General features: G+C 39.3%; 4 protein-coding genes and 1 pseudogene across 5 annotated transcripts; 1 reads left to right on the top strand and 4 right to left on the bottom strand.

Annotated features, from left to right (window-relative positions):
* mrpl17 (mitochondrial ribosomal protein L17) lies at positions 1-2424 on the bottom strand. 2 transcript variants are annotated; one of them, XM_071469332.1, is made up of 4 exons: positions 2294-2424; positions 1984-2176; positions 525-593; positions 1-414 (listed from the first exon to the last, which is right to left on the bottom strand). In XM_071469332.1, exons 2-4 carry the CDS (start codon positions 2155-2157, stop codon positions 160-162), a joined length of 498 nt encoding a protein of 165 aa, XP_071325433.1. In that variant the 5' UTR covers positions 2158-2176; positions 2294-2424; the 3' UTR covers positions 1-159. The 2 variants fall into 2 exon arrangements, with proteins under 2 accessions (XP_071325433.1, XP_071325434.1); XM_071469333.1 differs by having other exon boundaries at positions 1984-2212; positions 2294-2381.
* A 387-nt stretch (positions 2425-2811) lies between these two features.
* On the bottom strand, positions 2812-4368 carry LOC139613036 (trypsin-1-like). Its single transcript, XM_071469327.1, has 6 exons — positions 4261-4368; positions 3884-4034; positions 3537-3787; positions 3311-3447; positions 3079-3180; positions 2812-2950 (listed from the first exon to the last, which is right to left on the bottom strand). Exons 1-6 carry the CDS (start codon positions 4316-4318, stop codon positions 2903-2905), a joined length of 747 nt encoding a protein of 248 aa, XP_071325428.1. The 5' UTR covers positions 4319-4368; the 3' UTR covers positions 2812-2902.
* A 1541-nt stretch (positions 4369-5909) lies between these two features.
* On the bottom strand, positions 5910-7437 carry LOC139613037 (trypsin-1-like). Its single transcript, XM_071469328.1, has 6 exons — positions 7313-7437; positions 7062-7212; positions 6700-6950; positions 6462-6598; positions 6243-6344; positions 5910-6072 (listed from the first exon to the last, which is right to left on the bottom strand). The coding sequence occupies exons 1-6, from the start codon at positions 7350-7352 to the stop codon at positions 6025-6027; spliced, it is 729 nt and encodes a 242-aa protein (XP_071325429.1). The 5' UTR covers positions 7353-7437; the 3' UTR covers positions 5910-6024.
* Positions 7438-8857: 1420 nt separating this feature from the next.
* Positions 8858-24983, top strand: LOC139613041 (trypsin-1-like; annotated as a pseudogene).
* On the bottom strand, positions 21689-23149 carry LOC139613039 (trypsin-1-like). Its single transcript, XM_071469331.1, has 6 exons — positions 22997-23149; positions 22746-22896; positions 22384-22634; positions 22164-22300; positions 21947-22048; positions 21689-21871 (listed from the first exon to the last, which is right to left on the bottom strand). Exons 1-6 carry the CDS (start codon positions 23034-23036, stop codon positions 21824-21826), a joined length of 729 nt encoding a protein of 242 aa, XP_071325432.1. The 5' UTR covers positions 23037-23149; the 3' UTR covers positions 21689-21823.
* Positions 24984-25658: the final 675 nt, after the last annotated feature.

Here is a 25658-nt window from a genome sequence, read left to right as displayed (position 1 = left end):
TTTGGTTCACGAATCACATTTATTAATATAACCAACAGTTCGAACTGTTCTTTTGGTGAAGAAATGCAGCAGTCTTTATAGGTCACAATGTGCAAGTGACTCTTCGGTGCATTTCACCATCAACCTTCAGCGACCATTTGTCCAACACCATGGTATGAATTATGATTTCGCAGCTAACTGTTGTGCCTTCTCTTCTCTGTATCCTTTGAGCAGCTGGTTGATGAGAGTCAGTTCATTCTCCTTTTTCACAGGATAGAGAGGCGGGAAGGGGTTGCCTTTGTACTCCAGGGTGGCCATCTTTGCTCTGTCAAGGTTTTGCCTGTTGGGGATTCGTGCCATTCGTGTGTAGCCCTTCGACTGAGTCTCAAACCGTGGAGCAAGGACCTTGAAGAGCTTTGGGACCAGATCCTTTTCCTGAGGAGAAGAAACAGACTCGAACTAAATGGCGACTACACATCAACTGTTTTATATTCACAGAGACACAGCTTGTGACTTTACAAAGTTGAGAAGCTGCGGACACGTACCGTCAGCCAAAAACTGGCCATTTTCATCGCCTTCTCATCAGTGTCTCCCTTTTTGGCATAGTCAACCAGCTAGAAAGATGAAACAAGAAAACACATACAGTCATAAATAATTTTGAGTGGAAAAAAAGAGGAGGGTCTTGTGAGGTGAACGTTTTTGGACAGAGCAAAATCAAGCTGTCATGTGGTGCAGTGATTGTCTCACTACGTCCAGGGACCCTAAAATGTCGTGGAGGAGTTCTGCTGGAACAGTACTGAATATACAAGGCACAACATGAGCGCCAAACCTCAATAATGCTCAAGAAAAATAAGAAAAAAAGGTCTCTCATGTAAACCTTTCCCAAAAGATTGGAAGCTTTTATAAAAGCATGCTAATGCCCATAGTGAACACATATGGCTGTAATCTCAGCGGCAAACTCAGAGCTGAAAAATGAATTCAATGCTTCCAAAAACAGTCCCCTGGAAGGCCACTTGAGTCTGGCTCCAAAAGCGAGTCAATTAAAATGTCCAAATTCACAGCTGAAATAAACACGTTAACAGCCTGGTACAAAAAACAGTTTCAGCCTCTGTAGCTGATTTCTGCCATTATGAAAGCTGTAAGAGGGGTACATTTTGATATAACTTATCCATTTAAATTTTTATGAAGGTTTAAAGTTATGCACAACTGAGGGCGTGGCTGCCATTACTGACGTCACAGTCCGTTAGGACGTCACCTCAGTTTATTGGAGTGACTGGCCGTGACCTCCTGGCCATGACCTCCTGGCCCTGTTTGTGGTGTTGGTGCCATTTGGAGGATTTTCACAGAAATATTGGACAAATGCTACGGCTTGCTGTGCGGATAATTGAATGTTTTTTCCAATTATCAACGTGAAAAAACATTTAGTCCAAATGCAGGATAACAGTAAAGACTCAGTAAAGAAAAAATGGAGGGGATATAATTTTTGGACTTCTTTAAATTTGACTTTTTGTAATTACTTTGACTTTTGAGACTGTATCAGAAAACGTTCATTCTATGTATTAGAATTAGTTTAATTTATTTTTTTTAAATATTTCACTCACTTGACCTTGAAGTGAGAAGAATTAAACCACTTTTGTTTCTATACATCTTGCCTGATGTTTTTTTCAATATTTACATATTTATTTTTTACAATTAAATGTGCACATTAAAATAACTATTACCGTAACATTAAATCATGCTACAGTGTTAAATTGTTGTATTGAAATATTGCCATTAACTGAGTTTTCACATATTTCTATTCTGAATTGTTACCTTTCTTGTTCTACTCTAAACCTTTATGGACAAAACCTTCTCCAGATGTCTGCTGGCTGTTATTGATCCCTCACTACTACATGTAAGAACCAAATATGTATTTTATGTAACACTTTACAACACGTTTATTATCATTTATCTAATAAGAACCGGTTACATACTGTGATATAAGCTTTCAGGAAAGCTTGTTACCTTCTCGGCGTAGAAGCGGACTTCATCTGCTCTGGCCAGCGTGGTTTCTATCCTTTCATGTCGGACCAGTCCTGTCAAAATGTTCCGCAGCATGTTGATCCGGGACTGGGGGCCCAGACCCATCTTCCGGGCTACCCGGCCATGCGAAATCAACATTTGCAGCGTGAGGCGCATCTTGTCCGGTTAGATTCGCCTGCGAGAGTCCGCGACAAACACACGGAAAACCAAACTACATGAACCGGTGAACGGGTTTGGAGCGAAGCGTGTAACCTCTTCAAACACACCTCTGTGTAAATATTACAGCAGTTACCTCGTAGTAGGAACAAATCCTCCGGTTGGTTAAGTCAATGTTAAGAGCGCTGGGTTTGACATTGGTGGTGCGTCGGCAAATGTGTCCGACTTGGTGGTGGAACACGAGAGGAAGAGTTCCGCTTAAGTCGCTGCAAACAACAAGATGAAAACCAAGAACCACAGCAAAAATATCATTATTTTATTGTTATTGTGAAGTGATAGGGGATACTTGGGTCTATATGTGTGTGTGACGTTGTGTGGTTATAATTAAATACAAAGGCGTAATAATACCGTTTATAATACATCTGATTATGGTGAAAGCAGGCTCAATTTTTTTTCCTGTGGTTCCTGATAAAAATACTTAATTTTAATTTCTTCTTCATAATTCTATCCTGTTTTATCTGTTATTTGTCTAGTTATAAAATATAAAATCTTTTTTTCCCCCTCATTTCATTCTGCATGAAGAAATGCTAGTCAGATCAGAGAGGCAGGGAAACAGAGACAGTCTGATACAAAATAAAGGAACAAACTAAAATGTGGTTGTTACACTTTTTTTAATTTCAGTTTCCATTTAAACAAGCAGAGTTTCATTGACAGAATTTTGCAGAAGAGGTAGGTTGGACCAGACTCAGTAAGTAGCCATGGTGCTCTGCAGCCAGTCTGTGAAAATGCAAGTCTGATGCAAGAGAGAAATGGAAACAACATACTCAGAACTCACACCAGGATTTGACAATATTTCTATGTTATAGAAGAGAAACAAATGATTGCTGTGGGAGACTTTTTTTTTTTTTTTTTTTTTTTTACCTTGGCATAGACACCAGGGTGGTTCTTCTCTGCACACCCAAAGCCCCAGGACACCACACCCTGGAGCTCCCCATTACACACAACGGGGCCACCAGAGTCACCCTGAAAGGAGGAGGGGGAGCCAAGCAGTTGGAAATATATGAAAGTATTTAGTCTGTGTTGTGTGTGTGTGTTGAAGGTACTACAAAAGATATATATGCCTTGTGCACTTTGCAAAATCAGAGATGCAAACCTGGCAAGAGTCCTTGCCACCCTCCAAGTATCCAGCACAGAACATGGCCTCAGTGATCATCCCAGGGTAGGAGTTGTCACAGTCCTCTTCAGACAGGATGGGGATGTCCAGGCACTGCAGCCTGTTACTGTCAGCAGCTACAGGGATGTGGAACCAGAGACACATGGACAAATAAAGGATGGATAATTGTAGAGTGAATAACAGGTGCCATGTATTTGGTACTCACCAGAGCTCATGGTCACACCCCATCCAGAGACTGTGCACATGGTGCCAGCAGGGGCACATCTAGTTGGCAGAGCCACAGGCTGCACATACTGGTTGATGGTGGCGGGCTTGCTCAACTTGATCAGCATGATGTCATTATTAACCAGCCAGGACTCGTAGTTGGGGTGGGGGATCACACGGGCAGCAGGAATGATCTGTTCATTGCCATCCATGGACCAGCGGTTGTGATCACCAAGGACGATGTCCATTTTGCTGAAAGAGAAGCAGAACGGAACAGATTCATAATGGAACGTATTACTTGTGCGAAGAGTTTTGTAGCTCTCCAGGTGATGTTTGAGGTGTACCCACGATTTGTAGCAGTGAGCAGCAGACACCACCCAGTACTCGTTGACCAGGGAGCCTCCACAGAAGTGGTAGCCAGAGTTCAGAGACACCTGATGGGGCTGGGAATGAGGCGTGCACTCACGCCCTCCAACAATTTTGTCATCTTCTGTTGCAACTGAAAAAAAATAAAGGACATTTTTTATCTATTCATGAAAGACATGTTACCCTGCAGGTACATTTGTCATCAAATAAATTGTATCACAATTGCCTTTTTGGTATGATTCCAAGCCATACATTTTACATTTCTTTGGCCGTGTAATTAATATGCAATGTAATATATCCCATTGTAAATATATTCTGAGATTGTCTTTAAATTTGATCTAAATGTGGTCCATACTTACACACAGCTCCCAGGAGCAGAACGAAGACCAGAGACCTCATGACTGGCTGATGGTACATGGAGGTGCAGAGCTTTTACTTGATCCATGCTGGGTTTTTATTGACAGCTTTACCTTATGCCAACTGTTGAGACACACCCCTGGCACTGTTGACCAATCAAAAGCCCCAAACAGCACTGATGGAAAAACTTTGCCATACCTGCTAAAATTCTGCCAAAGAAGGGTTTTTTCATTGTTTTGATGGGATTTTGCACAGTTCATCGACAAAATTGCAGCTTGAAAGTGTGTGAATTATTATTGTTTGCTCCATTGCTGCTCTGGTTTAAGTAGAGTACAGTATGTTTGGTCCAGGTTATAATCAGCATCCTGACCTTGACTCAGACCCAGTTGCAGTGCCAGATGGAGCCTTTCTCACAGATTGTCTGACCTTCAAAAAGTGTAGGGAAAGCTCTGCTATACAGAACAGAAAGCTCTGCTCTCTCTCTCTCTCTCTCTCGCTCTCTCTCTCTCTCTCTCTCTCTCTCTCTCTCTCTATATATATATATATATATATATATATATATATATATATGTGTGTGTGTGTACACATATATATCTTTCAAATTCAGCTCAGCAGAACAACAGTGTCAAATTGCTAGAGTTTAGAATGAGTTAAAGAATTAAGAAAACACCTAATACATTAATAAAACATGCATTCAGAGTAAATAGACAGTGGATAGTATTGTCAGATTCAGTTGGATGTTCTTACTTTGATTCAGTTTATGTAATACAGTCACATATTGTCCAACTAAATATTACATCAAATTAAGTTTCCACATTTTTCTAATGTATTTATCACATTTTAAAAGAAAGTATATTGCAAGTGCAGTCTAGTCTGTTGGGATTCTTTCCTTTGTAGCTTTCCACGACTGTGCGTCATCTAGTCTCTGTTCCAGACTGTGGTTACTCAGTCTGTATTTTTATCAGCTCTGCCTTCTGCTCTGCTTCAGATGCTTATCAGTGAAAACATTTCTTTCATTTCTTTTCTCTCCCCATTATTAATATAACTGCACTTATACATTGTATGTATTCTTGTTGATCTGTTTATCTCTATTTAATGTCCCTGCTGGGTTGTTGTTTGCTTTATAAATAAATTAACTTAATCCGAGTCTCTTGATAATGGGCTGTTTGTAAAGTTGATTATGTTTGACTAAAGTTTGGGTAAATGTTATTAAAATTAATAGAAACCAGACAAGTGGCTTTTAAACAAAGTTTTACACTAACTGAAGCATTATAAGCATTTAAATCCATGCTGTGTGTCGAAAAAGGAAGAACTTTAAATCATTTACATAACAAATGATCAATGCTCCTTTTCAGATTGCCTGTTTATTTGTGCAAGACTTCACTGCACTGAATAAATATTTATTCATGTTAAATCTAAACTATTGCATGCAACACATAAAGCATCCTTTCTGTCATGACAAACTTTCTCACTTTAATACTTCAGATTTCAAAAAACAGTATTTGTAGTAGATACAAAATGAGCCTTGTTTCTATTGTGTTCTATGGAGCAGTAAACAGTTGAAGACCTTGGTGAAAAATGAATGCACATTACAAAATATTGCGTATCATCACATGGGAAGACGCAGGCAATAAAGTGAAGAGAAACATAATTTGAGTGTCAAGATGTAAGGTTTATTGATTCTGATGGAAAATGGCTGCACATTGTTGAAAGTACAACAACACTGGAATTAAGATGGAAGTAAGATGGTGATCACAGGACCAGACTTAATAGCTGGCCATGGTCCTCTCCAGCCAGTCGGTGAAGATGCAGACCTGTGAATAGAGACAAAACAAGGGTTGTTAGAACAGACAGACAGCAACAAACATGAGTCATATGGCTGTATTTTTTTTAAATGATTAATATGAAACTATGAAAAGATTTGTTAGCATAGACAGATGGAAGCAAATAGGTCAATCTTTTGCTATAAATAATGTAGTTTTACCTTGGCGTAGACACCAGGGTGGTCCCTCTCAGCACATCCGTAGCCCCAGGACACAACACCCTGCAGCTCACCGTTGCACACAACGGGGCCACCGGAGTCACCCTGAGAGAGGGAGAGAATAAGAACAATTAAAAAAACAAACAAAACTTTACGAGAAAAATGCAACTGTTATGCACTGGTCTCGAACAAGGACCTCGGCTGATTCCTCTCTTTACATACCTGGCAAGAGTCCTTGCCTCCCTCCAGGTATCCAGCGCAGAACATGGCATCAGTGATCATGCCGGGGTAGGAGTTGTCACAATCCCTGTCGGACAGGATGGGGATGTTCAGGCACTGCAGCTTGTCCCCGTTAGCAGCTTCAATGTGTAAAGCAAAGCATGGGTGAGAAAGGTTTAAAATAACACAAATGACAAAAAAAACATGGAGTCCTAGAAGTTAAAATGCTGATGTCACTCACTGGAGCTCATGGTGTTGCCCCAGCCAGAGACTTTGCACATGGTGCCAGCGGGGGCACAGCTGGTGGGCAGAGCCACAGGCTGCACATACTGGTTGAGGGTGGCGGACTTGCTCAGCTTGATCAGCATGACGTCATTGTTGATGTTGTAGGAGCTGTAGTTGGGGTGGCGGATGACACGGGAGGAGCTGATGAACTGCTCAGTTCCCTCATTGACCCTGATGTGGTGCTCGCCCAGACGCACCTCCACACGGCTGGAGTGGAAAGAGAGGGTGTTTAGCAGCTGAAGTTCATGATGCATGTTAAAAGCACATTAAATTCCTGAATGCAAAGCTTTATCTTCATAGCATTAAGGAGTGACATACGACTTGTAGCAGTGAGCAGCAGACACAACCCAGTCCTTGTTGACCAGGGAGCCTCCACAGAAGTGGTAGCCAGAGTTCAGAGACACCTGATGGGGCTGAGAGTGGGGGGTGCACTCATACCCTCCGACGATCTTGTCGTCCTCTGTGGCAACTGAAAATACACAGTCAGCCAATTAGTCAGCAGCCAAACAAATATTTTTATAATTCACTCATTAAAATCAATGAAAATGAGCAGAAAGACATTTGCTTACAAGCAGCTCCGATGAGCAGAACGAAGACCAGAGACCTCATGGTTGCTGAGTGATCCTGTCGATGAGAGACTTCACCTGGAGCCCTGGTTTATATAGATGGGTACCTCTCCCCAATCCCTGCCGAACACACCTCCCATGGTTATTTTTGACCAATCAGGATCCTGGAAAAAAAAATTCTGGGTACTGGAAAAGCAAATATTTTGTTAGCTGTGGGCTGGAGTGTACTGACATCCTGTATAGCTTAAATTGTATCATTTATAAACCTTTTAGAAGCATTTGAATGCAATTTTAAAAGCAGGGCATTGGGAAAGCACGCTTTCAAATCTGGTTTTTAAACTCAACGTAGCAAATTTCTTCATTTATATAAAATATTATTGGTATTACTTGGATGGTTTGACACCTGATTACATAACCGAGTGGATGTCTTTCAAATTTGTTCACTTGTCTGAAGAACAAAACCTACAATTTCTCTTGATATCTGTATAAACTAAGTTTACTTTGATGCTGTGACTATTTCTAAACTATCCATTTCATATGAGATTGTTTCAGGATACAGTCAGAATTTAGCACAGGATATATTTTGTAATCGTTAACCCTGACATGGATGGAGCTGTGTTGTAAAGACCTTGCTGCAGCTCTGCAGCTGGTCTGGTTCACAGCCGCAGTTGTTGAATTTGGCTTTCACAGGAAAACCAACCCATGTGTCTTTAGATTAGAGCACCTGAAAAATGTTGACTCAGGGAAGTAGCAAAAGACCAACAGCACAAAGACATGAAATCACTCAATTACATACTTACAAAACCCCCCCCCTTCTAAATAAGTAAGAAGATTGGGTTTGAGTGTCATTTTCAAGAGAATTACCTTTTTGACACTTCCATTTTCTTCCTCTAACTATAATCTAGTAAAGCATTTGTCACAGTAGCAGGAACAGCTGCATTAAGTCTGAAGATTCAAAATCCATTTAGAATCCAGTAAATACAGTATGGTTTAAGTTAATGGTTCTATTTTTTACATGATTTTTCCTCACTTTTAGAGATGAAATAATGCTGTTTTTTAATTGCACAATCGCTGCATGTGACTGTTAAACGTCAGATATAGTAGTAATCAAATACACTGTCATATAGCAATTAGAAAAATGCAATGAACTACTGTATTATTTACCACCAGAGTGATGATTTAGATTTGAAGAAAATGATATCACATAATACACCATTATGTGCCAGTCATTATGTTAGGCTTGTTGTAAATAAAGTTTCATGTACTCCTAGATCAGATCCTTGATTGACTCTCCTGATCAGTGACTCGGACTTGAGTAAAGGCACAATGTGAATAATCCAGCTGTTCCTGTTATTTTGGCTTGAATATTATTGGACCACAAGCCTGTGACTCCTGGACTTATGGGTCATTCACCTGGCATGAACCACCTACATCTGATGTCCAGTCCCTTACTATCAGGTTTTGTGTTTTTACTTTGTCTGGCAATTACTGGACCAATCAGGCAGCTTGGATTATATATACAACAGAGGTTCAGATGAATTTAGAGGATCTCACTGCAGCCATGAGGTCTCTGGTCTTGTTCTGCTCATTGGAGCGGCCTGTGGGTGTGGTGCAGTACCTGTGAAGGAGATAGACTTTTATGTCTCATGTACATCTGTATATTTACATCACTGCAGCAAACTAATAACTTTTTGAATGTTTTACATCTGTCTTCAGTTGCCTTGGAGGACGACAAGATTGTCGGTGGATATGAGTCTCTGAATGCTGGGTACCACTTCTGTGGAGGCTCCTTGGTTAGTGAGAACTGGGTTGTGTCTGCCGCTCACTGCTACAGGTCGTAAGCCCACTCCAGATAATTAAGGCCTCGCTTATTCATCTGATGGGGGCGAAAATGCAAACATGTAAAACAAACATCTCCTGTCTTCTGTCTCTTTCAGTCCTATTGAGGTGCATATGGGAGACCCAAACTACAACCTGTACACGCTTGAGAATGACATCATGCTTCTCAAGCTGAGCGAGCCTGCCCGTCTCAACCAGTATGTGCAGCTGTGCCCCCGCTGGCACCATGTGCAAAGTCTCTGGCTGGGGCAACACCATGAGCTCCAGTGCGTAAAATCTCCTCAAAAAGTTATTTCAGACTAAGTTAAATTTCTGTGTTCAAATGTACATTTTAAAAGAATTTGCAATTTCCGATCTTTTTTTTCAATCTCTAATAATCCATCCGTACCTCATACTTTGCTTTCGTTTTCTTGCTGCAGCTGCTGACAGTAACTGGCTTCAGTGTCTGGACATCTCCATCCTATCTGATCAGGACGCTTACAATTCCTACCCCGACATGATTGACAACACCATGTTCTGCGCTGGATATCTGGAGGGAGGAAAGGACTCCTGCCAGGTTTGCATCTCTCTATTCTATCACTACATTATCAAATTTGACTAAATTTTTTCAATACTATCTAATTAATATGTGCTGTATTGGCATGACCACGAGTATGGTAATGTAAGGATTTATAATTTCAGAAATTATCTCTCCTCCTCAGCAGCTGCAGGATGTTGTTTCCTGGGGGCACGGATGTACTGAGAAGAATCACCCTGGTGTCTGTGCCAAGGTAACATTTCATAGCATCAATTAAAAATACAACACATAGCAAATATTGCAACAAACAACACAATCAATGCAACAAACTGACAAATGTCTTCCCATTTCCAGGTTAGTGTGCAAACTGAGTGGCTGCAATGAACTCCACCATTCAACCTCCACTGTAGAAGGACATCTCAACATTTTTGACTGTTCAAATACCAAATTTTGTGCAGGGGATGAAGAAGTACAGTAAATCAAATATAACACTTTATTTGTATATATGAAGTATTATATATTTTCAGGTTTTCAGCAGGTTACAGGCCATTACATTTTATCTGTGTTATTTAGCGATTACATTTCTTATCCATCCATCTCCCCTGATTTGATATTAATGACACAGACATCCAAGAAGTATCTCTATAAGAACTTCTAAATGAACCCTCACTTCAATATCTTTTGTATCAGCATATGAAGATATAAAATATCACTTTCTCACTCTGAGACCAGCTGAACAGTAGTGCAACATAAGCTTATATAATTTTTTTGCAGTTGGAAATTTGTAGCTTAATCTGGTACAAAACGTCTTTCCTCTTTTTTTTTGAAATTAATTCCCAATGAAGATAAATTTAATGAAAAATAAAATATGTATGACTGGATAAAAGTAGATTTTTTTCTAGCTTTATCTGTCCAGTGTGGACTGAGAGAAAACAAGACTAAGTCCAAACCTAGAAGGCTATATGGCTGGACATGTATAGACAATGTACAAAATTGAGGATGTAGTTTAAAACTGTTGTGGAACAAGAACGACTGACATCATTGTGTCATATTCTGCCAAGTGTCAGCTGGTTTCAACAGCTGATGTGTTTGCCTCTCTCCTACTCTCTGTGCTCACATATACAGTATTTCAGTACAGACAAATTTAAAATCAGCTCCACTGATTGCAAAAAGAAGTGCAATTGTATAGAAGTTTAAAGGGAAAATATTTCTCACTTGATAAACACCCAGAATATGGTCAAAATAGTGACTGATACTACAGCTAAATTTAACATTTAAATTTGCTCCATGTTTGGCGCAGCGCATTTGTTTCCATTCATCTGGTTGTGGAAGAGGGACACTGCATGGACGTCCTTAGTCCTTAGCTGAAATGGGTTGCAATGATGATGCCAGAAAATCACTTCCAGTTCAGCTTCCTCCGATGGGAGGACAGACCAATTTTGTTTATAGCCTAATTGTCTGTTCTTAGTATTCACAGGTTCAGTTTCTTGCATTTTACCTCATTTCTGCTGTTGTTTTTAGGTGATGGTGGTAACGTTTAAAAAACAAAAAACATTTTATAAATACTAAACTGTGATTAGGTGATGGATCAACTCAAGCACAGTCATCACCTTCACAGGTGAAAATATTTACCAGTTTCACATTAAAACGGTCTTCAATGAGAAACAGTTGGAACAGGCCAACCAGAGGTGCACACAGGTACAAAATGTGACTCCTGTTACAGATGTGTGCTGCTGTTACTGCTTCAGAAGTACATATTAGCCTTACAAACGTTTTAGTGTGAACTGACAATTTAACAATTAGATTTCAGTTTCAGCAGTTGTCACTGTAGCACAGCTCATGTACATTTCTTTTATTCAGTAGTTATTGTCATTGAAAAATGTGTTTCATAAATAAACTCACAGTCATTAAATCTTACAGAGAGCATGGTTTTTCCAAAGTTACCATATGCCTCATAATGAATCTAACAAGATGCTTTGAACTAGTGTTTTCAGTGTCATTAAAATTGATAAGTACACAAGACAGGTAAGGAACATGAAAGACAAAAAAATAATATAAGTATAAATAAATAAACAGAAATAAATACTTAAAGAAATGCAAATGCTTTGAAGATAAAATATCAAACAGCTTTTCAAATTCATTTTAAGGGCCCATTAAAATTTTCATTTCTATGGTCACAGAACTTAGAAAATTGAATTACTGCATTTTCTTTTTCATTTTTGCTCAGATAATGCATCATGTGGGACACGGGGTCACATGCTGCTGTGCTGAAGCACCGGAGCACAGGTGCGCTGGCTGGGCAGCTCACGCAGGAGCCCGGAGTTTTCTCTGGTCTGTGTCCTGCGCTCGTTCTCGGTTTGCCCTTCAGTTGAGCTGGTTCCCTTTATCATTTGACCTTTGCTCCTGAGTGCATCGAGTGAGTCGTTTATTTCATTATATTTCCTCAAGTCATGCTTATTTTGTTGTTAGGTAGTACATCTAATATTTGTAAAGATATAACCACTCGCCTGTAACCACTCACACCTGACTGACTACAAGCAAAAGATTAAATACTTTCAAATGGAACCTGCTGACTGCTTCTCCTGCTTTGATCATATTCATTAAGTCAAGTTCAATGTAATCCTGGAACACGTACAGTGGTATGAAAAAGTTTAGGCACCCCTTTGAGGCTGCAGAATAATTTACTCTGTCTTCACAGAAAATGATCACATTGGCATGCCATTCATTTTCTAATAAAAGCTGAGTACTGGGGTATTTTCCAGACAAAGATTTTTAGTGTAGCAATATTAAATTGTATGAAATTAAATCAGATGTGAAAAATAGGCTGTGCAAAAATTTGGGCACCCTTGTCATTGTGTTGATTTGAACACCTGTAACTACTTAGAACTGATTGGTTTGGTGAGATCATTAAGCCTTGAACTTCATAGCCAGGTGCATCAGATCATGAGAAAAGGTATTTAAGGTGGCCAATTGCAAGTTGTTCTTCTCTTTGACTCTCCTCTGAAGAGAGGCAACATGGGGGCCTCAAAACAACTCTCAACAAAGATTGTTCATGGTTTAGGGGAAGGCTGCAGAAAGCTATCTCAGAGATTTCAGCTGTTAGTTTCCACTGTGAGGAACATAGTGAGGAAATGGAAGACCACAGGCACGGTTCTTGTTAAGGCCAGAAGTGGCAGGCCAAGAAAAATATCGGAGGCATGCAAAGGCACATTTGGACAAGCCAGCTTCATTTTGGAATAATGTCCTGTGGACTGATGAAACAAAGATTGAGTTTTTTGGTCATAACAAGGGGCGTTATGCATGGCGGCAAAAGAACACAGCATTCCAAGAAAAACACTTGCTACCCACAGTAAAATTTGGTGGAGGTTGCATCATGCTGTGGGGCTGTGTGGCCAGTGCCGGTACTGGGAATCTTGTTAAAGTTGAGGGTCGCATGGATTCCACTCAATATCAGCAGATTGTTGAGAATAATGTTCAAGAGTCAGTCACAAAGTTGAAGTTACGCCGGGGCTGGATATTTCAACAAGACAACGACCCAAAACACTGCTCAAAATCTACTCAGGCATTCATGCAGAGGAACAAGTACATTGTTCTGGAATGGCCATCCCAGTCCGCAGACCTGAATATCATTGAAAATCTGTGGGATGATTTGAAGCGCGCTGTCCATGCTCGGCAAACCATCAAACCTAAGTGAACTGGAGATGTTTTGTAAGGAGGAATGGTCCAGAATACCTTCATGCAGAATCCAGACACTCATTAGAGGCTATAGGAAGCGTCTAGAGGCTGTTATTTTTGCAAAAGGAGGCTCGACTAAATATTGATGTGATTTTTCTGTTGGAGTGCCCAAATTTATACACCTGTCTAATTTTGTTTTGATGCATATTGAGCATTTTCTGTTAATCCAATAAACCTCATTTCACTACTCCAATAATTCTGTGTCCATCAGTTATTTGACTGATCAAAATGAAATTGCTGATCCAAGCACCCAATGATTTATAAATGAAAATAATGGAAATTGTCAGGGGTGCCTAAACTTTTTCATACCACTGTATATAAGTGGAAAATTACATTTTCATTTTCAAGTTTATGTGATCATTTTATTAAAGACCCCTATAGGCTTCTATAATGACTTTAATATTTATAATATTAGTCTGTTATTTTTCTGCAACACATGCTTTGAGGGTGGAAACACCATAATATAACCATGGCTTGTGCATTTAAAGGAGACCCTGACCCTTTTTTAGAATTCACATTTCTTATTCCTCTAAAGTTAGAAACCAAAGGGAGAACTTTTGAAATGATGTTCTATAGCAAGGAAATGGGCTCTGATGCTGTGAGGCCATAAAATGTTTGCGTAGTGGCTCAAAGTAATTTCAGCTATATACCTTCAGGAGCCTGACTGATGAAAGCGAGCCTTTGACATTTTTAGACTATGACATTTGCAAGAAAGTCTATACTTCCAGTCTGCTTTTCAGCTGTATTAGTTCATCATTTACACTCAATAGCTCTTAATATGGGGGCTCAATTAAAAAGAGAGATACAGTTCCTGCATTCCACCACTTAATTTGTCACTTATAACATTGAATGGATATTTTTTTTATTGAATGTGCAACAGTAGGTGCCCCTTGTATAATCTGTAGATCTGTATCCTGATTTTAGGATTCTCTGTGATTTCAAGCATTAGGATAGATAATTCAGACTTAACTGCCCTAGGGCATAGGAATAATATATGTGACATTAAGCCTTTATATTTAGTCAAACTTCAAACTTTCAAATGAATGAGCTCTGTTTAAGAATGATGTGTTTATCAGGAACTGTTGCACAGCTGCTGTAAGGATTTTGTGTCACTTGCAGCTAATTTTTTTTTTTTTTCTGGACTTTGTGTTTGCTGGTTTCCTCTTTCCTGTGTGTTCTATGAGATGAAGCGACACACTCCTCAGAAGACCCAGACTCAGCCATCTTTGCCAGAGTAATATGAATAACAACATAAGAAAAGTAAACTGGGGAACAAACGAACACATTTGACAATTGCGGAAGTCGGCTGAGCAAAAAAGCATGGATGTATTATAAGACCTCTTAAAATACAGACTTGAGGTCTTGAGATCTTTATAATACATCCATGAAAAACAGGCTGGGAGGAAACTGAGCAGAGGAGAGCTGCACTTTTTACGCACTGCCCTCATGCGGTAATTGGACAGTCAAGCGCCATTTCCGCTTTAAATATGGACGATGAAAACCAAGATGGTCACAGTGATCCACTCCGTGGCAAGTAAGGAAGATGCACGCCTCCTCTTCATGACACTGGTCTCCAGACAAACTCGCACCAACTAGGAACCCTCGTCCTCTTCTACCCTGTTTGCAGGAGAAATCAACTCCCTGGTAAATCCACAGACTTGAGATTTTGAGTTTACTCTGTCAGAGATCCTATTTGGGAAGATGGCTCACTTGCATGGTAAAAGAAATGAATTGAATAGAAATGAAACATTGATCCCTGTTTTTTGTTTGGGAAGAGTGTTACTCAGGACAAAATTGGGACATCGAATAGAATAAAGTGAATTTTTGTTGTTGCTGAATCCATTAAAAGTGATTTTGTTGTATGATATCATTGATAGGGTAACATAGAGACACTGAAAGAAGTGCTTTTGTCAACATTTGTGAACAGATACAGAGCAGAAAACTGTTCAACTCAGTGCTTAAAGGCTTAAAGTTCCCACACAGTGAGCCCTGTGTCCGCACTGGTTTTATGTTGAAAGTCCTGGCTGGAAAGAAGTTGCGATTGTATCTTTCCATTGCTTCTTGCTTTTTGTAGTTTCTCTGCTGGCCACTGGTCTCTACCCTCAAAGCTGTTCCCAGTGTACAAATTGTGTCACAACCAAACACACTTTTTGCTTGGTTCATGTGGAGTATTGCTTTGGAATTGGTATTTATTTATGAGGTGATATATGTAAGTATTTTTTTGAAAGTTAAGTTGCTGCTAACCAGCTTGTCCTGCTTCCTGTTTGCCTGCCTGCAGGCAGGTCTCCCTTTCCTGCGGGGTTACTGTAACCCCGAGGTCTTGGACTCTGGACTGCAGCTGGTGGCGGTGGTTCTTGTTCTGCACCTGTAGAGAACTACATGTGCTGCTACGGCAAACTCACCGAGGGTACATAGCAGAACATGGACTGACGTGGCCAGCTGTAGTTAACAATTGGTGGGTTTGCGGTGATTCAAAATCATTATAACTAAACATAACAGCTTTTTAATAAGGCTTTCTGTACGATTCATCTGAAAAGTAGATAATGTGCCAAAGTATAGACAAATAATCCTGATTACACTAAAGCATGCCACTTCCATATTTGTCACAACAGCAATGACAGTCTCTTGAAAGTGGAGGGTACTGAGTTTGTGGAGCAGTCCACCAGAGGAGGTGATCATATCAATAAATAACTTCAGACTTTTTAGATTTTTAAATGTTATGCTTTTGTGTATCCAGGTCCTAATGAGGAAATAGATGTCAGTCCTTACTTGTAAACTGACTTACCCCTCTCTTTATTGTTAAAAATGGTTGGCATACTTTCATCTCTATTTTTTTTATGAATTATAGTTATGATTGTAACTAATGTCATTCTGTCCACATAGGCTACTTGTAATATATTCTGATATACATGATGGATCCATGAACATAAGGTAATAGAGGTATTTCAGCTATATTCTAGGCTCTGTGATAATGTGCCTGAAGCAAGCCCAGTAGCTCCCTGTGTCCATATTAACTATTTCAACTTCAAGAGCACCTTGCATTTCCCTGGAGATGTACTATGACATAACCGTGAGCACCTGGTATTTCTCTTTACAGTTATACCATAATTAGACACTGTGGTGTGTCTAATGGTGTCTAATTATGCCTTATGCTGTAAATAAAAACGGCATATAATTTCGTATTAGATCTAAAATAAACAACACATAGCACCAAATGATGCTATATTTAGAAACCCAATGGCAGACTCCAATATACTATAAAACACTGTTTTATAAGATCATAGTCTAATGAGAAATAAAATACAATGTCATATCAGATCCAAACTATGCTCCAGTGAGATCCTATTCTACAAATTATGCTGTAATACACCACAATGAATACTTCCATCATGGACCCATGAAAAGCTTCATTAGACAAGACAGGCTGTAATTAGAGGAATGTAACGCCATTATATTTGTGGTGAATATTATTTGGCTTTCTTGGTTTCATTTGTTGCTCATAAGATGAAAACTGTACCATAAACTGAGGTTATTGGGCTAATGAAGCTGTCAGTACATTGCATATTTAAATCCCACTGTTAGACTCCTGTGGCACATTACAACAGAGCTATATCTGAAACTAAAGTGAAGTCCATCAGCATATTGTGGTTGCTTTTATAGTTGTACAGCTCTGGTAAGTAAAGTGATAATTCAAACTGTTGTTATTAGATAGTTCCTTATTAGTTCATTATATCACAATATGATCCTTCTTAGCAAATCAGAGACAGCAGGTTTCCAAAGTATTTTAATATTCACGCTACGGACATATTAATGATCACATCCATGTCATCTTCTGATGCATTAGAGAATGTACTAAACAGAATTTCATTTTAAATCATTTAACCATGGGTACATGTGGAAAGGTGATAACACAAAATATAAACTGCTTCTATTCCAACATCTGACAAAATAATAGTTTTAAAATGAATGACACTTGTAGACAAACAGTATGTTGGCCTTAAACTGATGTTTTTTGCACACTGAAATTTACCTTAACTGATCCAACAGCATATTTCTCCTAAAAGATTCGTCATGTGTCGCTGGACACAACTGTAACGTTACAGTCCTTAACACCAGGAGAGATGGACAGAGAAAAGTCAGACTTCAGCAGAAAGGTTCAGCACGATTCCTCCATCTTTTCTTTTTTTCAAAGGATCCCTGAGGTGCGTCTGCAGTTTAAGCAAACGGGCGTATGTCTGTTTACTTCCATTTTATCAATGAAAATGAAGAAAATATCCCCAACTCCGCAGAGTTGAAACTTCACTCCAGCATAGCATCCCTTTGCAGGTTTTAATTTAGTTTCAAAACTGAGCAGACACAGATGACTGGCAGTTCCCATTAGGAGAAATATTCAAATTGGATCAGTCAAGGTAACTTTCAGCGTGTCAGACGTCAGTATAAGGCCACTATGTTGTTCTACAAGTGGCATCCATTTTTAAGCTGTTATTTTTGTCAGACGTCGGAGCGTTTTGTAAATTTGCGATTTTAAAATGTTTATTTATAGAAGCAGTTTGTATTTTGTGTAATTGCCTTTCCAGACAGATCCATGTTTAAATGTTTAAGATGACTTGAATGATACTCTGTCCGACTTAAATGATAATCTATTACACTTACTAATTGATTATTAACGTATATGTGGCTTGAATATTATGATTAAAATACTTGTTTGGAATCCTGCTGTCTGTGATTTGTTATCAGGGAACTCATTGTAATATGATAATGAAGTAATGAGGAACTACTCTGTGACAACTCTGTTTGTGGAGTGAACATATCTGTTAGGTTAGCAGCAGATGGTTAATTTTCATATTTTTGTGCATACTTAAATGAGGTTTGAACGGATGACTGTTAGATCTTTTGCGTTATTAAGTCCTTAGACTTCTTCAAACACATTTCATGGTCAAAAGAAGAGCTACTTAAAATGTCCTTGTTTGCCGTGCAGTGGGAAATAGTTTAGTTTAATACAGTTATCATTATGTGTTTTCATAGGGATGCCAGGATGCACTACAGGCTAATACCACACATTATGATCCCCGCACAATCAAGAAGAAATGGCAATTCATGCGCACGACTGCACCTGATAACTGTTTGGGCTCAAAATGGTTTTGAACTTGTAAAGTGATGTTCACAAATAATTTCACTGTCTGTAGTTGTAAATCAACACTTGTAAACCTCTAAAATAAATCTGCAGGAGAAATTGAAGTTTCTGCATGTGAAAAAATGTGCTTGTCTAGCAGAGATTTGTATTTGTTCAAGACTTTGTAAAAGAAGAAATTGATTTGTCACCGTCTGTGTGCTGATACAGAGAAGAAAACTATACATTTCTGCATTCATAAGCTCCCACACAGTGTGTGACACTGAAGTTACAAGAGTTAAAATTCATAGCGGTCAGTGTGACACACAGGAAATGTTGGTTTTACAGTTTTCTGCTCTGTATATGTAATCAGACTTTGTTTAAACACATCATTGATTTGTTCAGTTTTGATTCACATAATCTTTAACAAATATACATTTCTATGACACAACCACAACTTTTTTTTCACATGCACAAACTTGAGTTTTTCATACAGATTTATTTTACAGATTTTTATATTTTACAGATTATTTTTTATATTTGACCTTTATTTAACATATTAAATAAAGGTCATACTTTATTACCAGTCATTTGTTGCTCATTAGAAGAAAATTCTACCGTAAATGAAATTCAACGCGCGTCAGGTCACATCTGGGCACTCCCTCACCCGTCCATTGTAGCCTGGATTTTGTCCACAGTCCTGTGGAGGCTGTAAGCAGTGATCGTTTCTACTCCCATATGTCACAAACATGAGGCTATGGCAGTTGCCAGGACATTGCATCTTTATTTCCCACTGTTAGACACTAATTAGACTCTTGTTAGACTTTCCTAGAGCTCTGTCTGTGACACATTACAACAGATCTGTCTGGTAAACTAAAGTGAAATCCAACCATTGAGGTTGTTTTTACAGTTGTAGAGCTTTGATCACTAAAGTTGTTACTGAATAGTTCCTCATTACTTCATCATTATATCACAATGAGTTCTTTGACAGCAAATCGCAGACAGCAAGTTTCCAAACAAGTGTTTTAATTATAATATTCAAGCCACATGGATATAAATAATCACATCCACGTTATTTTCTGATGCATTAGTGATGACGACGACTTAAAAATAAATGTATTAAACAGAATATCCTTTTAACTCATCTTAAACATTTAAGCGTGTAAGCAGCTGATTTGTTGTTAAGGAACTTATTGCGATGTGATAATTAAGTAATGAGGAACTACTCAGTAACAACTGTTTGTATCACTTTACTTACCAAAGTTATGCAACTATAAGAACAACCACAATATGCTGATGGATTTCACTTCAGTTTATGGTACAGTTCTGTTGTCATGTGTCACAAATTACCGTCTTAGAAAGTCTAAGAGTCTTATTAGAGTCTAATAAGAGCCTAACAGTGGGAAATAAAGGTGCAATGTTGAATGTTTGTGATATATGGGAATAGAAACTGTCACTACCTACAACCTCTGCTGGACTGTGGACAACATCCAGGCTACAACGGGGGTGATTTATCACTTTACTAACCAAAGCTCTGCAAACTATAAAATACCACTTAAACCACATCTGAGCAGCTAAGGGTTAACAGAGCTTATTTGATGCTGAGAAATGTGATGTGTGAACATATGTATGTTAGGTTAGCAGCAGACATTTTTAAAAACAAACTCTGCTAGCTGAAGTTGAATCCTTCAAAAATATTTCATCGTCAGTAGAAGAGCTGCTTAAAATGTCTTTGCTTGCCCAGCAATGGAAAGTCATATTATTTAATGCAATTACCATTATGTGTTTTCATAGGGATGCCAGAACCCAGCTCAGGCCGGCACCACACTTTAAGGACCGTCGGATTAAGTCGGGGTGAGTAAGATGGGGGGGAGTAAATCGCCTCCTGAGGCATCTGTCTCAATGGCTGGGCACTCGGCCCCCCGGGTCGAGCCAGCCGCCTCCCGAGGCGTCTGTCTAATGCTAAGGCTACTGAATGCTAATGCTAGTTTAGGTATTGCTTTATGGCTTCCACGGCCGTGTGCAGGCCTCATCCAATAAATCTTTGTGTTGAATGACTTTGTAAGTCAGCAACACTGGGGCTCCACAGGGCACTGTTCTGGCTCTGTTCCTGTTCACACTCTATACGACAGACTTAAAATACAACTCTGAGTTTTGCCTTATTCAGAAATACTCCAGTGACCCAGCTATTAAATTTTGACCCATGTGGCTCGGTGCTGTTCCTCTGAAAGAGTTCAGGACCTTGCTTTCTACTTCTATGTAGAGCTTTGCAACAATGGGAGATAATGGCAATCCCATGGCAGCCAGGCTGATAGTTGACCTTCATAATTGTAGAGACAGGAAAACACATAAAACTTCTCAAATTTGCTCTGTTGCCTCTTACTGCACTTCTGGGCTGTTCACTGCACATTGTTGATGTTAACTTCTCACAATTCCAGTAAACAGTGAGTGAACCGTAACGATTCTGTTGTTTTTACTGTCTTCTGCGATCAATCCTGTGGACCAAAAGTGGAGACACGGCCTTATGTGAAATGTGGAAGTGTTGCATGCACAGAGCCTATTCCTTTGGACTCTTAACTCGATCAATCAGCTATCATCATCACTAACTCAGTCAGTCACTCACAAACATTTCGGAGTAATAGTCTGGCTATTCCGTTGGGGTCCAGCCAAAAAAGTAACATTAATCTAAATTATAGTCTCAATGTCTGAGCCTGGGATTATCGGGCTGACGTATAGTCTGCATCATTTTTAGTCACGTCTCAAAACATATCTCTATCATTAGGATGTTCTATAATCATTTTTTATAATATTTATTGTATTCATATGTTAGTGTTGTTTTGTATTGATATCAATAGTCTCTCCCATTAGCGTTTTTACCTACTTTTTTATGTTACTTTATATTTTTACCCCACCACATGTCGAAGTTAAATATTATACTTTTTACTTCATTGATTTTATGTGATCAGTTTTATTTGTCTTTTTCAGTTTTGAGACTCCTTAGTTGATCTATGCTGGGAATAACGAGGCCACCGCATACCTTGCCATTATACATAATAGGTGCTTTCACCTGTAATAATTGAAGTACATTTTGCCAGTAATACTGTGGTGTTTCTACCCATTCAAAATATTGTGTATCATGACGTGGAATGATGCAAACAAAACATGAAGAGAAACATAATTTGACAGTCAAGATGTAAGACTTTATTGATTCTGATGGAAAATGGCTGTACACTGTCTAAAACTCTACAGCAATACTGGAGTTAGGACGATGGAAGACAGGCAGCCAAGTAAGATGGTGGTCGCAGGATCAGAGTTAATAGCTGGCCATGGTCCTCTGCAGCCAGTCGGTGAAGATGCAGACCTATGAAAAGATTTGTTAGTATAGACAGATGGAAGCAAATAGGTCAATCTTTTGCTATAAATAATGTAGTTTTACCTTGGCGTAGACACCAGGGTGGTCCCTCTCAGCACATCCGTAGCCCCAGGACACAACACCCTGCAGCTCACCGTTGCACACAACGGGGCCACCGGAGTCACCCTGAGAGAGAAAAGAGTGTAAAATTAGTCAAACAGGTTCAATCAAACTCAACAAGTCGTACCAAGTCTTTCATACAGTAGTTGGTGCATATATGCCTGAAGATTGAATTACACACCTGGCAAGAGTCCTTGCCGCCCTCCAGGTATCCAGCGCAGAACATGGCATCAGTGATCATGCCGGGGTAGGAGTTGTCACAGTCCCTGTCGGACAGGATGGGGATGTTCAGGCACTGCAGCTTGTTCCTGTCAGCGGCTGGAGAACAAAAACAGATTTAAGGAAACTGGAGTAAAGATAAATCTCCATGTTGAGGACACAATGCAGGAGTAATTACTCACTGGAGCTCATGGTGTTGCCCCAGCCAGAGACTTTGCACATGGTGCCAGCGGGGGCACAGCTGGTGGGCAGAGCCACAGGCTGCACATACTGGTTGAGGGTGGCGGACTTGCTCAGCTTGATCAGCATGACGTCATTGTTGATGTTGTAGGAGCTGTAGTTGGGGTGGCGGATGACACGGGAGGAGCTGATGAACTGCTCAGTTCCCTCAGTGACCTTGATGTTGTGCTCGCCCAGACGGACCTCCACACGGCTGGAGTGGAAAGAGAGGGTGTTTAGCAGCTGAAGTTCATGATGCATGTTAAAAGCACATTAAATTCCTGAATGCAAAGCTTTATCTTCATAGCATTAAGGAGTGACATACGACTTGTAGCAGTGAGCAGCAGACACAACCCAGTCCTTGTTGACCAGGGAGCCTCCACAGAAGTGGTAGCCAGAGTTCAGAGACACCTGATGGGGCTGAGAGTGGGGGGTGCACTCATACCCTCCGACGATCTTGTCGTCCTCCGTGGCAACTGAAAACACACAGTCAGCCAATTAGTCAGCAGCCAAACAAATATTTTTATAATTCACTCATTAAAATCAATGAAAATGAGCAGAAAGACATTTGCTTACAAGCAGCTCCGATGAGCAGAACGAAGACCAGAGACCTCATGGTTGCTGAGTGATCCTGTCGATGAGAGACTTCACCTGGAGCCCTGGTTTATATAGATGGGTACCTCTCCCCAATCCCTGCCGAACACACCTCCCACGGTTATTTTTGACCAATCAGGATCCTGGAAAAAAAATTCTGGGTACTGGAAAAGCAAATATTTTGTTAGCTGTGGGTTGGACGGTGCATACTATATAGTATACATTCTGTAAAGCTTAAATTTTTATTATTTACAAACCTTTTAGAAGCAAGTTGAATGCAAATTGAAAGGGGGGGGGGGGGGGGGGGTTGGAGAAATGAGCTTTCAAATATGCTTGTAAAATTAATGTAGCAAATTTCTACATCTATATGAAATATTATTGGTATTACATGGATGGTTTGACATCCGATTACATAACTGAGTGGATGTCTTTCAAATTAGTTCACTTGTCTGAAGAACAAAACCCACAATTTCTCTTGGTATCTGTATAAACTAAGTTTACTTTGATGCTGTGACTATTTCTGAATTATACATTTTCTGTGAGATTGTTTCAGGATACAGTCTGAATTTAGTGTATTTTGTAATCATTAACCCTGACATGGATGGAGCTGTGCTGTAAAGACCTGGCTGCAGCTCTGCAGATGGCCTGGTTCACAGCCACCAGTTGCTGAATTTGGCTTTCACAGGAAAACCAACCTGTGTGTCTTTAGATTAGAACGCCTCAAAAAATGTTGACTCAGGGAAGTAACAAGAGAACAACAGCACAAAGACATGAAATCACTCAATTACACACATCAGTTATACACAAAGAAAAACAAAACACTTGTTAGAGCACTTCTGAGTGAATAACAAGATTGGGTTTGTGGTTCAATTTGAAGTGAATGACATTTTTGACACTTCCATTTTCTTCCTCTAACTATAATCTAATAATGAATCATTTGTGACAGTAGCAGGAGGAGTTGCATTAATCACAGTCTGAAGATTTAATATCCATTTAGAATCCAGTATATACAGTATGGTTAATTAACAATTGGATTTTTAGTATGAAATTTTTTTCCTCCCTTTTGTAGATGAAATGCAGTTTTGATTGTTTTTTTGTTTTGTTTTTTTTTTTTTTTTTTTTAATTGCACAGTTGCTGCATGTGACTGTTTAATGTCAGACTGGGGATTATTGTAACATTTTTGACATTTCTGTCTGTATCTTGGAGCTCTTTTAAACTAGTGCACTCAAAATATAACACAGACTAGTTGCATGTGTCTGCTATTCAATTGTTTAGGTGTCCCTGTACTACAAACAAGGAAATGCATGGTTCAGTGTCAAACAGAAGGAGTGAAATGTTACAATTCAATTTAGTCAGTCCAGGTTAGAAGAAAGATATCCTGGGGTGAAATGTAATACTGTGATATAAAGATTATTACAAAATCTTGATTTTGAAAGCTTTTTATTTAACACTTAAATGACGTTTCAACATAATTGTTGTCTGTCTGTCCGTCCCAAATATCTTAGTTACTGTCTTAGTTAAAGACACTGTACATACTTTGCTTTTGTTTTCTTGCTGCAGCTGCTGACAGTAACAGGCTTCAGTGTCTGGACATCTCCATCCTATCCGATGAGGACAGTCACAGTTCCTACCCCGACATGATCAACAACACCATGTTCTGCGCTGGACATCTGGAGGGAGGAAAGGACTCCTGCCAGGTTTGCATTTCTGCTGTTTTCTATCACTATATTTTCAAGGTGGACTACATTTTTTCACACTGTCTAATTAATATGACCATGTAAAGGTTTATAAAAATTCTCTGTCCTCCTCAGGGTGACTCTGGTGGTCCTGTCGTGTGCAATGGTGAGTTGCAGGGTGTTGTGTCCTGGGGCCACGGATGTGCTGAGAAGAACCACCCTGGTGTCTATGCTAAGGTAATGTTTCATAGCAGCAATTAAACATATAGCACATAGCAAATATCACACTATTTAATGCAACAAAATGACTGTCTTTCCATTTCCAGGTCTGTGTGCAGACTGAGTGGCTTGCATAGCACAGCAATTAACTCATCAATGGCCACCATTAAACCCCCACATCAGAAGGACAACTCCCGTATTTTTGACTGTTGAAATACCAATTTTTGTGCTAAGGATGAAAAAATACAAAAAAATAAAGTGTTATGTATATGAAGTGCTTTGTATTCTATAACTTATTTTCTCTCTGTTCAAATTATTTGCTTAAGTAATGCAACAGATGACACATAGATTACTTACTTAGACAATCTATAGAGGTTGTCAGCAGGGCACAGGCCATTGTTTTTATCTAAGTGCAAGTGAAGTTCTTACTCATCCATTTCTCCTGAGTTGATATTAAGGACACAGACATCTAAGAAGTATCTTGATTAAAACTTTTAAATCTTCACCATCTCTTGTATCAGCATATAAACATATTAAATGTTGCTTTTTCTGAGCCCAGCTGGATGTTAGTGTAATATAAGTTCATTTTCAGGTGAAAATTAGCTGGAAGCTAAATCTGGTAAAAATTACAAAAATGTATGTACTTTGTGCATTGTCCTTGATGTGAATAAATATAATGAAAAAAATAGTTAGTGGTGGTTAAAAGTAGAACTTTCCCATATGGAAAAGATTTATATGCCCAGTGTGG

This window comes from Trachinotus anak, unplaced genomic scaffold (assembly GCF_046630095.1).
Source record: "Trachinotus anak isolate AG129_WGS33_773 ecotype Australia unplaced genomic scaffold, CSIRO_AGI_Tana_v1 ptg000032l, whole genome shotgun sequence".
NCBI lineage: Eukaryota > Metazoa > Chordata > Actinopteri > Carangiformes > Carangidae > Trachinotus > Trachinotus anak.
Note: the sequence above shows the minus strand (reverse complement) of the source record. Positions and strands in the feature narration are given on the sequence as shown.

Excerpts from the sequence above, each read along its gene's own strand:
- mrpl17 (XM_071469332.1), bottom strand. The coding sequence starts at position 2,157 with ATGCGCCTCACGCTGCAAATGTTGATTTCGCATGGCCGGGTAGCCCGG. Across the intron at positions 594-1,983 it reads TCCGCTTCTACGCCGAGAAG|CTGGTTGACTATGCCAAAAA; the intron begins GTAACAAGCTTT and ends TCATCTTTCTAG. Across the intron at positions 415-524 it reads TGGCCAGTTTTTGGCTGACG|GAAAAGGATCTGGTCCCAAA; the intron begins GTACGTGTCCGC and ends TCTTCTCCTCAG.
- LOC139613036 (XM_071469327.1), bottom strand. The coding sequence starts at position 4,318 with ATGTACCATCAGCCAGTCATGAGGTCTCTGGTCTTCGTTCTGCTCCTG. Across the intron at positions 3,448-3,536 it reads GGGTGTGACCATGAGCTCTG|CTGCTGACAGTAACAGGCTG; the intron begins GTGAGTACCAAA and ends ACATCCCTGTAG. Across the intron at positions 2,951-3,078 it reads ACCCTGGTGTCTATGCCAAG|ACTTGCATTTTCACAGACTG; the intron begins GTAAAAAAAAAA and ends CTCTTGCATCAG.
- LOC139613037 (XM_071469328.1), bottom strand. The coding sequence starts at position 7,352 with ATGAGGTCTCTGGTCTTCGTTCTGCTCATCGGAGCTGCTT. Across the intron at positions 7,213-7,312 it reads TCTGCTCATCGGAGCTGCTT|TTGCCACAGAGGACGACAAG; the intron begins GTAAGCAAATGT and ends GTGTATTTTCAG. Across the intron at positions 6,599-6,699 it reads GGGCAACACCATGAGCTCCA|CTGCTAACGGGGACAAGCTG; the intron begins GTGAGTGACATC and ends TACACATTGAAG.
- LOC139613039 (XM_071469331.1), bottom strand. The coding sequence starts at position 23,036 with ATGAGGTCTCTGGTCTTCGTTCTGCTCATCGGAGCTGCTT. Across the intron at positions 22,301-22,383 it reads GGGCAACACCATGAGCTCCA|CCGCTGACAGGAACAAGCTG; the intron begins GTGAGTAATTAC and ends TTTGTTCTCCAG. Across the intron at positions 22,049-22,163 it reads GCGGCAAGGACTCTTGCCAG|GGTGACTCCGGTGGCCCCGT; the intron begins GTGTGTAATTCA and ends TTTCTCTCTCAG.